The sequence below is a fragment of the Sceloporus occidentalis genome, unplaced genomic scaffold (genome assembly GCF_023333645.1).
Source record: "Sceloporus occidentalis isolate IW3139 unplaced genomic scaffold, rSceOcc1.0.p SCAF_4, whole genome shotgun sequence".
Taxonomy (NCBI): domain Eukaryota; kingdom Metazoa; phylum Chordata; class Lepidosauria; order Squamata; family Phrynosomatidae; genus Sceloporus; species Sceloporus occidentalis.
Window position 1 is genome coordinate 175,533,147 of NW_028316984.1, and position 13,967 is coordinate 175,547,113.

A 13,967-nucleotide genomic window follows, 5' to 3' on the forward strand; every position below is an offset into this window, starting at 1 on the left:
TCAACAGAGGAAGCTCCTTTTCACTTCTATGTAGTTTGAGTGTTGAACTACGACTCTGGAGACCAAGGTTCAATCCCCAGCTTGGCCATGGAAACCCAGTGGGTGACCTTAGGTGAGTCATATACTCTCAGCCTCAAGGGACGGCAACAGACTATGACCCTGGAGACCAAGCTTCGAATCCCAGCTTGTCCATTTAGATTTCCTGCATGGCAGGGGGTTGGGCTGGATGGCCCTAGTGGTCTCTTCCAACTCTATGATTCTATGGAAACCCACTGGCTGACCTTAGGTGAGTCACATATTCACAGCCTCAGGGAAAGGTAACGGACTCTGACTCTGGAGACCAATGTTCAATTCCCAGCTGAGCCGTGGAAACCCAGTGGGTGGCCTTAGGCGAGTCACACACTCTCAGCCTCAGGAGAAGAAGGGAATGGGAAACCCCCTCTGAACCAATCTTGTCAAAGAAAACCCCATGAGTCGGAAACAACTTGAAGGCACACAACAACAACAACAACAACAAACAACAACAACAAAATAGTCCCTATGCCTCCCTCAAAACCCTTTCCTTCCATTCACTAAGGTCAACATGTACCCTCACCCCAGATTTTATTTTTTCTTTCAATTTTTTTTGTAATTTTTTTCAATTTTCTTTTAAAACATCCCATTTTAACCAAATCTTCAGTACGTATATGTAAATACATTTAGGCTGTGTGTACGCTATTGTAATTTGAAGGTGTAATTTTTAATTTTTCCTAATTATATTATAGGGATGCAGTGGCTCAAGTGATTAAGACGCTGGCTTTGTTGATTGCAAGTTTGGCAGGTAGGCAGTTCAAGGCTTGAGTGCCGCATGATGAGGTGAACTCCCATAATTAGTCCCAGCTTCTGCCAACCTAGCAGCTCGAAAGCATGCAGATGCAAGCAGATAAACAGGTACCACTTCGGTGGGAAGGTAAACAGCATTCTGTAAAATCATGCTGGCCACATGACCACCAGATGATCACCGCCCACTATGGTTGGACATGACAACCTTGTCAACAGGGAATACCTTGACCTTTTAATTGCTTTATGTCACAACTATTAGCATTACATCCGGTGGTATGTGGGAATCAGATTTATGAGTAACAGTGCAAAAAAAGCATTACAATCATCCCTCCACGTTCGCCGGAGTTAGGGACGGAGGACCCCTGTGAATGTGGAAAAACTGCAAATAACAAAAAAAAACCCACTATGTTTTTACTTGAGAGAACACCTCTCCAGGTATCTCTAGTGCAACTCTGTGGTCCACTTCTGCCCGGTATTGAGCATAGAATGGCACTGGAGGAGCTACAGTTGCCTAGCGGAGTATCATATCTAGGAATTCCTAGGTCCTTCAATGCAATTCTGCGATCAGCATCTGCACTGGAGGAGCAACAGATGCCTTGCGGAGTGTCCTCTCTAGGAATCCCTAGGTCCTTCAGTGCAACCCTTGGTTAAAATTGACCAAAGAGTTGCGCCGGAGGACCCGGAATATCCCTAGAGAGGACATATTAATAAAATCCGCAAATAGTCAAAGCCACAAAAGCCAAAGCCGCAAATGTGGTGGCATGAGTGTAGTAAAGGTTCTGTGAGGAGGCTAATGGCGGTGGTGGGGTGACACCAACCCTAAGGATGCCACTGCCTTCCCCCGAGGCTGAGAGAGTATGCCCTGCCCAAGGTCACCCTGAGTGCGTTTCACAGCCTCCTCCTCACTCCAAACAATAATCCCCCTTCCCTCTTTTTCCTCCAGCCCCCCAAAGGACCCTGCGACCGTCGTCTCACTCACCATTCCTCAGCTCGTGCTTGACAGTGAAGAGGAGGGAGAGGTCCCTTTCTTCGGAGGAGGGCCCCTCCATTTCCTCCTGACAGGATGATGAGGATGATGATGGTGAACAACAACAACAACAATCTCCCTTCTCTTCCTTGCCTTCCTTCTCCCACCTTTGTGTCTGTCTCTCTATCTCTCTCAGAGATGAAAGGTTTTTCTTAACCTCACAAAAAAGGAGGGCAAGTTTCTTGAAAGAGACATCAGCAGTCCATATTTTAACTGGGTGGATAAAATACGAGGAGGTTGATGGTTGGCTTTGCTTGCTCTTCCCTCCTAAAATGATAAATATAATAGTTGTGTCCTAAAAATAATATATATATATATATATTTGAATAATAAAAGTGCCCTAAAATAATATATATATGAATAGTGCCCATATATATATATATATATATATATATATATATATAGTACCCTAAAATAATATATATATATATATATATATGAATAAGTGCCCTAAAATAATTTATATATATATATATATATATATATATATATATGGGAATAATAATAGTGCCCTAAAACGATGGGTAATAAGGCGCCTAATTATTTATTAATTTAATAATTTAATTTAATTGGTTTTTTAAAAAATTAATTATTTAATTTCCCCCTTCACTGTTTCCTAGCGCCATTTCCTTCAACCCCCGTCACTCTTCATTCTCTTCAAAAGGAAGGGAAGAATGGAGGAGGAGGAATAAAAACGGGGGGCCTTAAAAAAAATAAAGACCCCCCCCCCGCTTCCCTGTTTCTGAGGAGACCTTTCCCCACCTCCTTCTCCTTCGGCCTCCACTGAGGCAAATGAGAGGAAGGCGGGGCCGAGCAGAGCGGCCATTGGCTGTTGGGGCCGAGCAGAGCTGCTATTGGCTGACGGGGCCGAGCAGAGCGCTGATTGGCTCACGAGGCTACACACCAGGCTGACGGTTGGCTAGCAGCCCTTGCATGTTCTATTCCCTTCCTTCTCTCCTTCCCCAAGCGTTCGATCCGCCAAAACGCGCGCGACTCCGTTGGTTCTGCGCATGCGCCAATCGCGCTTCTTCTTCTTCTTCTTCTTCTTCTTCTTCTTCTTCTTCTTCCCCCTCCTTCCTCATTCTTTTCTCCGCTCTCGGAGGTGATTCTGACGCTTAAAGTGCCATGGCTCCATGGTACGGAATTCTGGGAAATGTAGTTCGTGCCTCAGCAAAGTACAGTTCCCGGAATTCCACAGCACGGAGCCATGGCAGTTAATGTGGCGTCGAACCCAGAGATGTAAAATCACCTCAACTCCACAGCATGGAGCCGTGACAGTTAAACTGGGGCCAAAAAGGGAGAGAGGAAGAATCACCTCAATAAACTATAATTCCCTCAGTTCCATAGCATGGCGCCCTGGAGTCAAAAAGAGAGGCAGAATCGCCTCAATAAAGTATAATTCCCAGAATTCCATAGTATGGGGTCGAAAATCGAGAGGTCTAGGCAAAAACACTCTTGTGGTTGCTCCTTGTCTTTCCAAGGAAGAATAGTCACTGCAACAGTACATACATACTTATTAAATACATAATAAATCTGAATCCATAAAATGGATTCGGATTCTGAATACTCTCCCCGCCTTTGATTTTAAGGATGGTTTTAATGATGGTGGTAATCTTTTAACAGTGGCTCATTTTTATGTGGGGATTGTGGTAATGTTTTAACAGTTGTTATTTTCGTGTGGGAGTTTTTAACGTTTATGGGAGGGAGGGAATAATTCTGGGATTATTTTGTATAGTAGGTTTTGCTTTTTTGTAAGCCATCTCAACACTGGCGGAGAGGCGCATATAAATAAAACTTTATTATTATTATTATTATTAATAATACATTCTTGTTGTTTCTTGTCTTTCCAAGGAAGAAGAGCAACCGCAACAATACGCTGCTGTGGCTTCCTGTCTTTTTCAAGTAAAAATAGTGACCGCAACAATACAGTGTTGTTGCTGTTTCTTGTCTTTCCGAGTAAAAATAGTGACCTCTTACTCAGAAAGAGAAGAATCAAGGCTTTGGCCTCCCATTGCTGTTGTTGTTTCTTGTCTTTCCAAGGAAGAAGAGTAACCACAACAATACACTGTTGTTGTATGTCTTTCCAAGTAAGAATAGTGACCACAACAATACACTGTTGTTGTTTCTTATCTTTCCAAGTAAGAATAGTGACCCCAACAATACGGTGTTGTATCCTTTTTAAAGTCATTTCTAACTTATAGCGACTCTAAGGTGAACCTATTGTGAGGATTACTTGGTAAGTTTCTTCAGAGGGGTTTTTGCCATTGCCATCCTCTGAGGCTAAGAGAGTGTGACTTGCCCAAGGTCACCCAGGAGGGTTCCACGATTGAGTCCATATTCGAACCCTCGTCTGCAACCAGACGTAGTCCAATGTTCAAGCCACTACACCATGCTGACATTAAATCCCACCAGAGTGTGTAAAGACGCAGAGTCTGGGGCAGTACTGGTAGGAAACCCATTTCCTGGTGTAGTTTTGGTAATGAGAAAGATGGAATTTTGTGGTCTCTGGAGAGCTTGTATATGTGTGTGTATAGGTGCCTTCAAGTCCCCTGTCAACCTATGATGCCCCATGAATTTCATAGGATTTTCTTAGGCAAGGAATACTCAGAGGTGGTTTTGTCAGTTCCTTCCTCTAAACTGTAGCCTAAAGCACCTGGTATTCATTGGTGGGGAGAGCCAATGAATCCCATCCAAGTACTAACCAGAGCTGACCCTGTTTATCTTCCATGATCAGATGGGACCTGCTGCCTTTAGGGTATTTAGGCCCATAGCCTAAACCCATACCCAGGTACACCGGATGTTGAAAACAAGAAAATGGGCCCAGTTTAAAACATTTTTCTTCTTGAATTTCGTTTTCTTGTAACAGACGTTGCTAAAACAGTTTTGTCCTTGGGATAAGCAGAAACGGCAAAACTGGTGTTAAATTTGTTGTTGTTTTATGCCTTCAAGTCATTTCCGACTTATGGCAAGCCTATTATAGGTTTTTTTTGGGAGGGGCATATTTGTTTGGATGAGGTTTTTTGCCTTTGCCTCCCTCTGAGTCTGAGAGAGTGTGACTTGCTTAAGGTCACCCAGTGAGTTTCCTTGACTGAGCAGGGATGTGAATCCTGGTCTTCAGAGCTGCAGTCCAGTTCTGAAACCACTGCACTACACTGGCTCTGTGTTAAATTAAATCAAATGCAGACTATATAGATTATCAGAGGACATTTCTGATGTCATGCAGTCAGGTCTGCTATGATTTCTCTCCCAGTAGAACTGGTAAAAAGCAAAATAGAGTGACTGTATCCCTTTGACATGTTTTCTGACTTGCATGCATTCATATAAAGGAACACGAAAGTATCACTTTATTTGTTTATTAATTATTTATTTTATTTATATGCCACCTTTCTCTCAAATTGGACCCAAGGTGGTTCACAAAAGCAGGACAAACTGGGTGAAATTGTGTGATGAAAGAGATGAGGTTTAGGATCCTCTAAAGCGGGATGGAAACATGGTCCTCTGGATGATATGCTAGACTGCAACTGCCATCAGACCTAACTGGTATAACCAGTCATCAGGGATGATGGGTGTTACAGTCCAACTGCCCCCTCAATACTTATGAATAATGTTAAGGAGAAGTTCCTGAACATCCAGGAAATGAGTTGGCAATTGATTTTTTTAAGGGCCAGGTTAAAGTAAGTTTTGCTTACTTGACACAGATCTGTTGGTGAGTGAAAAATTATCAGAACCGTTAAAGTTTGCTGTGTAGAGATGCTTTGGAATTGATATAGGTCTTTTAAGAAAAACTTATCTGATGTTGCAGTGGCTTAGAATAATTTACCCACTGCTGTTCTGCATCAAGCATTATCTCATCCTGAACTGACAGATGAAATTTTAGAGGTAATCTTTCAGATAAAGTTCTGCATTTCTCATTCATTATATCTGTAATATCCTGTTGACACCCAAATCTTTGCTGACTGTTGTGGTGCAATCCCAGGCCACTATTGCATGTCTTTTCCTGCATTCGGTTGTCAGCTTGACTTTAAGCATAAGACAAGATCCTCTTTTTACTGTTTACTGTTGGTTCAAGGAATTTAGCATGTTTTGCAGTGAAGGGTTTTCTCTGTTTCTGCCCCTTACCACTCCAAAATCAAACAAAACCTGTCACTTTGAACAATATTTGTTAACAAGGTACAAGAGAGTGGTATGCAAAGAATTCAAACTAACATAGCTAAGTATCAGACTTCGATCACCAATGTAGAATAGGGTAGGGTAGGCAAAGTGCAACCTTTGGGCTGCATTTGATTGATTTGATGCATTTGACATCTGTTTTTTGTCCCCCCCCCCCCCCCGAACTACTCCTGTACAAGTCACCACTTTTCTTTCAAAAAACATGAACCTATTTATGAGACAGTTCACTTGTACAAGAGAGCATTTTAAAAACCTTATTTTCAAAATCTGGAGTGAACTTGAAGCTACTTCAAACTTTGTTTTTTATTATTTGGGTTCTTCTTTGTTTTTCCCCTTCCTTCCTTCCTTCCTTCTTTATTTTTGGTGGCATGAAAAAATCCATATAGTCCCCAGAAAGTTCCAGGGCAGAAAACTGCCCCCCTAACCTACTAGAATTACCTTCCCATGTAATCCTCAGCAGTAACAACATAATGTCTTGTTGCATCCTAAAAAAATAACTGTTATTTGTATAATAAATTCTAGGAGAACATGGTAACTCTCCACTAAGGGTCCTGCTACATCTACCTTATTAACCAGGTCATCACTGTTGGTTAGGATCAGCCCTACAATAGCTGATTCCCTTATTTTCTTGGAAGAGTTTGACTTCCAACAAATATCAGGATTACTACTATCAGGATTATTATTACTTTCTCCTTTCTTAATGTGTGCTCTTCTGTTCTGGGAAGGCATCATCCAAGTCCTTAGTCTGGCTGGAGTAGACCTTCTGTAGTAGACCCTCCACAATGATATCTCTGTTGTTTCTCTCCTCCTTGATTTTTACCCAGATGCTCTCAACCTGGCTTCCAGGATTTAAGTCACATATCTCTTCACAGTTTTAAGCATCCTTGACATATAATACTCCTCATCCTCCTTTCCTATTTGGTGTATTTCTCTGAAATAGTTTATCCCCCTCAGTTACTACATTCCAATCATGACACTAATCCTGCCAGGTTTCAGTGATGCCTATTTAGTTGCACTGTTGTGTTATGAGTTCAAGTTCATCTAGTTTATTTCCCATGCTTTTTGCATTAGTGTAGAGACATCTAAGATTATGGGTCATTTCCCCCATCTGCTAATTTAAGGTTTCCCCAACTCCCACTGTTGGATTTTTGTACTATTCACCCAGTTCACTGTATAACATGTAGAGTATTATCTTTAGCAGGTGATGAACTCCTGCCTTAAGGAATACTGTCTCCCTTGCCCACATACCTCAGTTTAAAGTCCTTCTGATTAAATATCTGAGATTCTCAGCAAAAGCATTCCTGCCAAGTGCTGGGAGGTGTAACCCATCACTTGCCAGATATCCATCTTCATGAAACTACAGTCCACAGTCCAAGAAGCCAAATCTTTCCCAGAGACATCATCCATGGAGCCAGTTGTTCACCTCCACTATTCTTCTCTCCATTCCTGGGCCATATCTTTCAATTGGGAGGAGAGATGAAATGACAAGCTGTGCATCAAAGTCCTTCAGCTTTCTACCCAGAGCTTCATAATCCTTTGTGATCGCCTGAAGGCTATGCTTTGCAATGTAATTGGTTCCCATGTGAACCAAAAGGAAGGGGTAATGTTTAGGGGGCTTGACAAGTCTTGTCAGCCTCCCTATTACTTCATGGAGTTTTAACCCAAGGAGACAGTACAGATCTCAAGACATCCTGTCAGACTCACATACCATTGCTTCTCTTCCCCTCAGCACGGAGTCCCCTGCCACCACTACAATCTATTCTGAGGATTATGGAAAGGAAAATGGTGACCTGTTGTGTCTGTTCATAGCAGCTGCTGCAAAGGAGACACAAGACACCACAACCACCAGCTTCTGAGTTACGAAGCCAACAAAAAGTGCCCCCTGGCATGGGGAGCCCTAAGGATCACCTATCTAGGTCTCAGTAACTGTCTATAGCTCTGGAGAGTCACTGATGGTGGTGACCAAGCAGGGATGAGACAGAGGAACAGAGTGAACCACCTTGCCTCACCGCATCTTTGCCAGTCCCTCGAACAAAATTTCAAGAGATGTTCAGATGACCTTCTTCAAGCCATGGATTCAAAATGCATCACATGGAATATTAGAGGAGCTAATGCTCCTCAAAAGAGAGAGAAAATTTTTCATTACTAAAAGAAAAAACTCTTAAAGAGCAAGTCTCTTTCTCCTTGAGATTGCCACTGCCTCCCCAAATGAGCCCTGCTTGAAAAGTTGCTCCAGAGTCAAGTGCTTCAGCCAGAACAAGGCACCCAGCCACAAGAGGAGGTAGATCAGGACTACTTGGGTATCAGTAGACAGTAGAAAGCAGTGTGGTGTAGACTTAAAGGACTGTCTATAAAATAATTTTATAGACATTTAGATGCCATGCACTCTCACAGTGCCACCAGGTGCAGTTTGCATCCCTATGTCCCCCTGATGATGCAACCGAGGTCAGAGATGGGAACTGTGGAAGGCTAGGAGGCTGCATTAGCCCACATGGAGACCATGGCAGGCCATACCTGTTCCCACAAAATAAAGGGGGGGAAGTCCCCCCCCAACAACTCCAGGGGGCATGGGGACTCTTCACTATGTTTAGGATTTCAGAAACAGCCTCTCCTGAGCATATATTGTCATGGGGAGGGGCTGCAAAATGTGGTGGGAATGATCCCACATCCCCATAACCGCTAGAGTGCCTTGAAATCTATGGAAACAGCTTCAAGCTTGTTGGAACTGGTGGCTTGTGAATTAAATATGATTAAACATGTATAAAACTGGCCTGCACATCCATTTCTTTTCATTTAATCTAATCTTTTAGAGGTAAAAATGTAACAAACCATACTATAACATTTAAACATGTATAGCTGCTTAATTAAGCTTTGTGGTTTATAACACAATTTTTAAAGAGATATTTATTTGTTTGTTTGTTTACAGTATTTATAACCCACCCTTCAGCCCTAAAGCTGTAAGAACAGCTTGCAATTATTATTAATTCTATATGCAGCTATCATGCACTCATAAGTCCCCTCCTGCTTCTGCTGAGTAGGATAGTACCCCTTGAGGGCATCTGTCTGAGCTGCCACCACCCACTGATTTTAACTCCATTAGTAACTCAGAGTAGAAAGTTACTGAGGCAACTTGTCTTGTGGTTTCCACCTGACTCTCCAAGGCAAATCATGCTGAGCAAAAGCCTTGTCAAATGAGTCTGGAAAGAAAAGAGTCTTTAAAGGAATCTCTATTCTATACAGTAATCTACAATAGCGAAAAGATATCTCTTACATAAAATGTACCTCCATTCAGTCACAAGTAGATTAGCCAAGATTACAAAAATAAATGTCAACCCTCACTACACACTTGGATCTCTGACCCCAATAAATACCACTTTACACCATCACCTCATTAATCCTTTGGCTACCTGGAAAGGAGACTATATCCCACAGCTGTTTTGCCCACATAATGGGAGAATCCATTATCACACACACACCACCATCTTACTCTGGTGACAGCTGGATGCTAGAATCATGCTGGTTGCAATTTCATCCTGTAACCTAGGAAAGAATGGAGTTAAAGCATACATGCAGACATGCAATACTACAAGTTAACAATTCTGCCAACTAGCATCCATGTGAAAACATTTTCCTTAATCTCCCATCAGTTGTCTACTGGAGAGGCAGTCAGCTACTGTGTTGGAGCTTCCAAATGCATGTTGAATATCAGAGTCAAAGTCTTGGAGACACAGGCTCCAACAGAGCAGTTTCTTGTTGTTAGGAAGGGTCGAATTAGGGGAATTTTATGAGAGGCGTGTCCTAACAACACATGCAGCGGGATCGTGTCCCTATGTGTATACCACAGGTCATCTAGTCCAACCCCAAGAGACAGAGACTCAGATGCCAATGGAGGTGCAATATGAACATTTATTAAAGCCACACAACAAGAAGGGATCACACACACACGCACACATTCAATGCTATAGCAGGGGAGGGGTGAGTTGGGAGTCAAGGAAAAGAATAGAGGCACCGTTGGGATATTTACCTTCAAAGTCTTCTCCAAGGCAACGGATTGAGGGATGGTGGATGGTGAGACATGGCCGCGAGAACGGGGAAAGAAAGTGGCGGCCGCGGTGGCTAGGAGCTGAGTTCCGGCGGGCAAAGTTAACTAGAGGCCCGAAAAGACAGTGAGCTTGGCTTCGCTCAAGTGATTTCAGCAGAGCACAAGGCTCCAGGAACGCAAGCTCGGAGCGAAATGTTCTACAAGCAAGGAACTCAGGCTCAGGACATCTGCATACATATAGCTTCAGCTAGTCCAGCACATACACAGTGGTGTAACCAACTCAACCCCCTCATAGAAAGCTGATTATTGAGAAACAAAACAGGGTATAAGAATCCACCCAGACCTTCCTGCAGCAGGACTGCTCCAATGCTTCTATTGGAAGTACATTTAGCCACAATGAACAGCTTGTCCAAGTCAGGCACCATCAGCAGTGAATCTGAAATAAGAGCACATTTCAGTGCCTCAAATGCTTCTTGACACTCACACTTCACTGTCTTTGGCTGCAGTTAGGCATAAACTGTAGCTGACCAAGCCAAGAAAAGATTGAAGCTGTTTCCTGGATTGGGAAGTAGACCAACTGTGAATAGCTTTCACCGTCACTTGCAAAGGAGTGATAGTCCCTTGACCCACCTCCTTTCACACATTACACAAATTATTCACTTTTCTCCCTAACCCCTAACCCTAACCCTAACCCTGGATGGATTTAATATAGTTAATGAGGATAGGAAATGTAGTTCAATATGTAAACTACCTTCATAGTCATGTATGGATTAGAATGATGAATTGTTTGTGCAAGCTGAATATTTTATATAACAATTTGAAATATAGTAAATATAGCATTATGAATGGAACAGAAAACTCTGTGATAGGTTCAGCTTAGGGTCACCATAAATCAGAAATGACTTGAAAGTCATTCACATAGCATGGAGTAAATAAATGTACAGTAAAATGTTTTCAAATATCACCTATAGTCAGTTTCCAGTAGTGCAACTCAGAACAGTATTGGAGTTCATGATGAGGTTAGCACAAACTAGATGACTTATTTTATATCTGTAAAGCTCTATAGAGAATGCTTTAACATGACAAGATAACCCTACTATCCTGATCCTAGTTAATGCTGATTAAATCACATTGACTGTGCATGGATTTGCATAGCTTAACTATATCCATAATTGCAGACATGATGCCCCAAATTCAAAATATATAATATAAAATAAATAACCAATGAGATCAGTAAACTAAAAGCATTAATAATTAAATAAAGTAAAAAGAATTGGCTGGAATCCTGTTGGGCAGATATGAATATATAACCTACATTTACACAATCATAACTGCTATGTATTTACAGTCCCACACTTCACTTAAGCAGTCGCTGGGGTTGATGTGGGGGGTCCTTTCCCTTGTCAATCAAGAAGCAACTGCCTGACATTTCCACACACCCTTCGTGTAAACGACCTCTGGCACAAGGGGGATTTAAAGGATTGCCTACATGAGGGGGTGGAAATGTCAGACAGATGCTTCTCGATCAACAGGAGAACAGACACCCAACAAACTGTGCAGCTGCTTACCAGTAAGTAGGACTGGGACAGGGGGTTTGGCCAGAATCCACTACGTACCACCATAGTTACAGTGCCAAATAATACGTAATGGTCATGCAGCATTCTGCTGAGACTCAATAACATGATTTTGAGCATTCAAAACTGCTTTCAGTTAAAATAGAAAAGCTAAATCCAAATTACTGGGATTCAGTTTAAATAAACAAATTAGTAATTGACTGTCTAGTTTCTACAATACTCAATAGAAAAAGCCAACTAAGTATAGGGATATAGTATGATCAACCAATATAACTACATTATTTAATCTGTATTATATCTGGCTAATAAAGATGAAATCTGAATACTTCAACTATAATCTTGTAGTAACTTGGGAGTTTATCAAACGGGAGGAATTTCTCTTAAATTCGAATGAAAAGAAAGTGGAGCCAGAATGCATTCACTTAAAGTCACGAGTTTAGCGCAATTACGTGAATGCGCATTGCGTTCGAACTGGCTTCCCATTGCCCAAAAATAGTATGCCATTGTCCGAATTTGGCAGTCTATCACCCAATAATGTGAAAGCACATGATTGCATTCAGACTGACTTCCCATTGCCGAATTTGCGTGTAGTGGGTTCTCACGCAATAACATTAAACCCCATGATTGCGTTCAGATTGCCATTGGATTATACTGTACTTCCAATTTCCCTAGTCTGATAAACTCCTTGGTTTGTAGCCAAGCTTACTCCAACTGCTTCTAACATAGCCTTCAAATGTTAAACAATGAGAAAATGTGTTTAAAAGATTAATGGTGGAGAGTAAAGTATTGTAAATTCATATACAGTGTTACACGTACAAAAATCAGTTAAGATGCATATTCATAATTATCTACTTTGCTTTCCAGATAGTTGTGATGGCAGAATAATTTCATAGATCAGTATCAGACTTTTCAGAAGCATCTGTAGGAACGCTGTAGTACTGTATTTTGATGTAAGTATTGGCTATGAGAGAGATATAGAATAAACATTTATTATCTAGTCACTAGAGGGAGTGACTAGAATGAACACATTGGCCTGTTACAGACTGCCAAAATAAAGCTGCTTTGGGTCTCTTTGGAGGTATGCTGTTTAAATGATGCATGCATCCTAAGAATCCGGAAGCTGCACCAAAGCTGCACTCCAGTGCTTAGGAATGGAGTGTGGCTTTGGCGTGACGACCTCCGGACTCTTAGGACCCACGCATCATTTAAATAGCATACCTCCAAAGAGACCCGAAGCAGCTTTATTTTGGCAGTCTGTAACAGGCCATTGTGAATGTCTGTGTTGGACTGTTTTAACAGGCAAAGCAAGGGGGGGTTGTCTTTCGAGTTCAGTTTGTAAATACACTGGAGGCTTTCTCTCTTTTTGATTCAAGCTTTTGTGCTCCTTCCTTCTCCACTCAATACTATTGGGTGACCTCACTTGAAAGCTTGAAATTGTAGTTGGTGCTGTGTATGTTTTTCTTAGTTTCTGTCTTGGGCTTTTGTTCTGTCTCTCTTTGCTTAGCAGCTTGCTATTATGGATACAAGAGAGAAGGGAGAAATCATGCAGTGTATGGGATAAAGGTATCTGGAGTGTAGCAGTTGTGTTCATACTAATTACTCTGCCTGAAGTACTAATTTATTATTGGTCATTAAAAACTAATTTAAAAATGCATAAGCAACACCAGGAAGTTATTAATATTTTTGTAACTGCAAAAATTGAGTTTGTGTATAAGCTGACAATAAGTAGTAGTGGTTTGAGCACAGTATTATCACTCTGGAAACCAGAGGTCAAATCCTTACTTGGCCATGGATGATTTTAGTCAAGTCACACTTTCAGGCTCAGAGAGAGGCAAAGGCAATCCCCCCGCCAAACCAATCCAGCTAAGAAAACTCTGTGATAGGTTCACATTAGGATTGCTTTTAGACAATTGGTTAATAGCATTTAGGCCATCTTAAAATAGATTAGAATTATAATGTAAGTAATAAGGGGTGCAGTGGCTTAAGACACCAATTCTGACAATTGGAAGGTTGGCAGTTTGAGGCCGGAGTACCGCATAATGGGTGAGCTCCTATCACTAGTCCCAGCTTCTGCCAACCTAATAGTTGGAAAGCATGCAGATGCAAGTAGATAAATAGATACCACTTCAGTGGGAAGGTAACAGCATTCCATGCTGTCATGCTGGCCACATAACCACAGAGTTGTCTTTGGACAACGCTGGCTCTTCGGCTTAGTAATGGAGATGAGCAATCACCCCCTACCATCGGTTATGACTAGACATTCATGTCAAGAGACTACCTAATAGGGAAGAACAAGTTCTTCCAAATTAATTACATGTATGATATTGATAAG

The 13,967-nt window shown here is 41.7% G+C and overlaps 2 protein-coding genes across 7 annotated transcripts in view; one reads left to right on the forward strand and one right to left on the reverse strand.

Annotated features, from left to right (window-relative positions):
* Positions 1 to 2,622, reverse strand: part of RPS6KA5 (ribosomal protein S6 kinase A5) — a 70,621-nt gene extending 67,999 nt beyond the window's left edge. For all 5 annotated transcript variants that reach the window (XR_016281022.1, XR_016281021.1, XR_016281020.1 and 2 more), the window contains exons 1-2: positions 2,612 to 2,622; positions 1,802 to 2,116 (exon numbers count right to left, since the gene is read on the reverse strand). Coding sequence is in view for 2 of the 5 variants with exons in the window: in XM_089522389.1 (XP_089378515.1) it covers positions 1,802 to 1,871 (70 nt within the window). In the remaining 3 variants the exon portion in view is untranslated. The remainder of the gene's footprint in view (positions 1 to 1,801; positions 2,117 to 2,611) is intronic.
* Positions 2,623 to 2,906: 284 nt separating this feature from the next.
* LOC149315043 (D-glutamate cyclase, mitochondrial-like) overlaps positions 2,907 to 13,967 on the forward strand; it is a 52,945-nt gene continuing 41,884 nt past the window's right edge. Inside the window, exons 1-5 of one of the 2 annotated variants that reach the window (XM_089522391.1) lie at positions 2,907 to 2,951; positions 3,701 to 4,018; positions 5,691 to 5,728; positions 7,749 to 8,300; positions 12,500 to 12,585. The gene's annotated coding sequence lies outside the window, so the exon portion shown is untranslated. Of the gene's footprint in view, positions 2,952 to 3,700; positions 4,019 to 5,659; positions 8,301 to 12,499; positions 12,586 to 13,967 lie in introns of both variants that reach the window. The other variant, XM_089522392.1, reaches the window with a different exon arrangement.